This window comes from Coffea eugenioides, chromosome 6 (genome assembly GCF_003713205.1).
Source record: "Coffea eugenioides isolate CCC68of chromosome 6, Ceug_1.0, whole genome shotgun sequence".
Classification (NCBI taxonomy): Eukaryota; Viridiplantae; Streptophyta; class Magnoliopsida; order Gentianales; family Rubiaceae; genus Coffea; species Coffea eugenioides.
In genome coordinates, this window is record NC_040040.1 from 229,174 (window position 1) to 232,614 (window position 3,441).

At 36.0% G+C, this 3,441-nt stretch overlaps 1 protein-coding gene across 1 annotated transcript; it reads right to left on the reverse strand.

Annotated features, from left to right (window-relative positions):
• Positions 1-451: 451 nt before the first annotated feature.
• On the reverse strand, positions 452-3,431 carry LOC113776032 (probable L-gulonolactone oxidase 6). Its single transcript, XM_027321096.1, has 4 exons — positions 2,997-3,431; positions 2,563-2,818; positions 2,100-2,201; positions 452-1,370 (listed from the first exon to the last, which is right to left on the reverse strand). The coding sequence occupies exons 1-4, from the start codon at positions 3,426-3,428 to the stop codon at positions 637-639; spliced, it is 1,524 nt and encodes a 507-aa protein (XP_027176897.1). The 5' UTR covers positions 3,429-3,431; the 3' UTR covers positions 452-636.
• Between the last annotated feature and the right edge of the window lie 10 nt (positions 3,432-3,441).

Here is a 3,441-nt window from a genome sequence, read left to right on the forward strand (position 1 = left end):
CAACGGCAAATCATACAAGTTACTCAGAAAAATTATGGATCTTTTGTGGTACTTCCTTTACCTCTTCTTGTTCTACATTCTATTTTGTTGCCGTAAGTCCTTTATAAATATTCCATTCTAACTCAACTTTTTTCTAAAGTTCCCATGAATATTGACAAGATAAAAAACAAAATACAATAGATAAAAATGTAAAATATAACAAATTTATGTAACCAGTTTTGTTGTATTTTTATTTTTCTATATATATATATATGGTGTATTTGAGTTTTTAACCTTATTCAAACTCAAAGGAAAAAAAGAATTAAAATAGGATATTTCTGAATAACACATGACAACATTCAAAAGATTGGACAAGGAGTGGCATAGAATAGAAGATCCATGAATTGTAATAACTTATACAAAGATAAGTAATTTTACTGAACTTTTGGATCTGGGCTTAAAAAAAAAAAGAACTTTTTGAGCTTAATCTCTGTATACTTAATGTAAACTGACTTATAACAAGTTTACTACAAAGAAAATTGTACATAGTGAGGGACTGAATAGACTCAATTAGGGACGTGCAGACTGATGAAATCCAATTGTCCACTTAAGGGAGCAAATTACAACATAATTTCCTTAAAGAATAATTTAATATTTCTAAGACCAGTCATACCCATCTTCATATGACAAATGAACACAAACCCTAGCTTCTTGATAAACTTTTCCTGGTCGACAAAAGTATCCCTTTTGTGGGGCACAATGAACATCCTCCGAGCATATGCATAATCCTTCCAAGGCACAATTTTCCTTCACTATACTAATCCCATCTTTCACTTCAAGAATTTGGTCTGTCCATTCATTGGAAAACAACCCTAAAGGATCATACAACCTTTTTACTTTCAAAAACTCACTAGCACTCTTATACTTCTTGATTGCCCTGATAAAAGCCATATTTTTGTTTTTCCCCCAATGTGGCAACCCTCCATATTTAAATAATGCTAGTTGCTCTATCTCTTCAAGGATGTCTTGATAGATTCTTGGGGACATTGGATCCTTACTTCTATAGTAAATCATGTCGAATTCTACAACATCTTCATCTTTACCCAAGTAAGCAGTTGAAGCAGTGACATATCTCATGAGGATACCAATATAGAGGTCTAGGCCACAGAAAGCCTCAGGTTGCAAAGCAACAAGTTTCTTCACATCTTCAATGAAGTCCTTAGTCTTGGACAAGCTGATGCTGATTGCAGTATAGAAGAAGTATAAGCCCTTAATTCTAGGGTCCCAAGGGCATGATGTTGCCAATGCATCTTCTAGGCTGTCTAGGCATGTACCAGATGATTGAAGCTGGTTGTTATAGCCTACCACAGGGTAGCCATTGAAAGCCATACCTGTATCAAGACCAGTCTTGGTTTATGTTGTTCTCATATCTTTCTATAATCCCTATCTTTGGCTCTTGATTTTATTCTCTTGGTATAGTCAATTTTTCTTAGCTAAATTTTAGTCCTTAATTTAACGGCAAGCTATAATTTGGTGCATCATGTTTATACTAGGTATTACATTTTCTAAAATGTGGACGATAATGATCATATAGTTTGATAATGTTCCAATAATATTCAATCTAAAAAGTTACTTGCTTTGGAATATTTTGTACAAACAATCTTTAAGGCGTTTGTTGAATTACAGGATAATACATTTGCAGTTGACCCACACACCCAGGCAAACAAATTATTTCGTATATAAAGTTAGATGACTTGACCGTCCTTTATCGTTTATTGGCTAAATAAAATCTTTCAAAAAGTATGGGGACCCTTAGAGTCATATATATCCTTTAATTATAACAATACGATAGATTTAAATTAGAAGAGTAGGTGAAATATCACAGTCCAAGGAAATATCACTAGTTCTTTCCAACTCTAGCTATGTATTCTACCATGTCAAATGCTACTATTTTGCTGAAAATTTAGAAAAACAAAAAGCAAACAGGATCAAACATTACTCTTTTACTGGTATACATGGATAAAGCGTATGCAATAAATTTTCTTTCATTATTTGAGGGGTTGGAGGAATTAGGTGACTTGAATGGAGTAAAAGCCAAAGATAGGATTGAGAAGAAATACCATCGTTGGTCAACCCATATGCTGCCACTGCCAGTTGGGATAGAGTTTGTGCTGCTGTTACACATTTCCCTACAACATCACTTGTGGATTCTTGACTCTCTCCTATTCAACAACAAAGAAACCAACAGTTAATAATATGGTCTTACAATCAGATTATTATTGCTGATTAAACAACAATGTTAGTTATCTCAGACCGCAGTAAAAAGTTTACAAAATAATGTTAATAATGCTAATAAGAATATGCTTACCATTTCTTGTCAATCCATATGCAGCCATCTCCATTGGGGATGTGCAAACTGACCCAGTTACGCATTCCCCACCAACACTTGTACCCCTGGATTCTTGACTTTCCTCTGTTAATATAACAAAAAGAAAGCAATAACAGATCCATTGTAGTTTACATTAATTGAAAAATAAAATAGGTTTCACATGGTCTAGTCAAATGATTAATCTTAAAACCAACCTAAGCTTCTTGCCATGGCAAGATATTGTGAAGGGACAGACCGAAAAGCCGCAATATCATAAACACCATTTCCAGGAGTGCCTGAGGAGACTCTATCATCAATACGATAGACAACCTTGCTTTGACTTGGGTACCACGTTAAATCTGCAAATTCGTGTTGTCTGCCGAAGGTGGACACTTGATCTGCTAAGTCTGAATCATTTTTCTCTAGAAGGGTGATAGACCTCTTAAACATTGGTTGCAGTTGAAGAGTCACCTGCCATGTTATATCTTTTTGTTAGTCTTGTACTCTTATCGCTTGGATCAAAGGTTACTCTTATCGCTTGGATCAAAGGTCATTCTGTTCCTTTCCTTAAAAAAAAAAAAAAATGGGGCAAATGAAGAATATGGATCTGAAATATGCATTGGAGTATATGATCAACTTCATAAGGTACCTGGGAAATCACTCCAAGAACACCAAGGGATACTCTAGCAGCATCAAGCTCAGGGTCACCGTTTTGCAGCGTTCGAACTTTTGCATAACCTTCATCAGGGCCTGCAGGTGTTACAATCCGAATTTGAATCACAAAATCATGAACTGCACTACCCGATTCACCCCACAGTGAGCTTCCATGGGCACCCGTGCCCAAAATTCCACCGACAGTTACACCCCACCAATATGGGACATAAGGTATAGCTAATCCAGCCATGGCACTTTCATTGATCAGCTGCCTTAGTAACATTCCAGGCTCAACTGTTATGGTCATCGCTGATTTGTCGATATTCAGGGTCCGGTTGAGGTCCTTGGTGCTAATAATCAGGCCATTTTCTCCCTCAGGGCATATAAGTTTAGGTATACTGTGTGATGTTGAGGTTGCTACTTTCATTTTTCTCCGCAGA

Coding starts and splice junctions, on each gene's coding strand:
- LOC113776032 (XM_027321096.1), bottom strand. CDS start 3,428: ATGAAAGTAGCAACCTCAACATCACACAGTATACCTAAACTTATATGC. Junction 2,202..2,562: donor TGCCATGGCAAGAAGCTTAG/GTTGGTTTTAAG, acceptor GTTGTTGAATAG/GAGAGAGTCAAGAATCCACA. Junction 1,371..2,099: donor ATATGGGTTGACCAACGATG/GTATTTCTTCTC, acceptor GTCTTGATACAG/GTATGGCTTTCAATGGCTAC.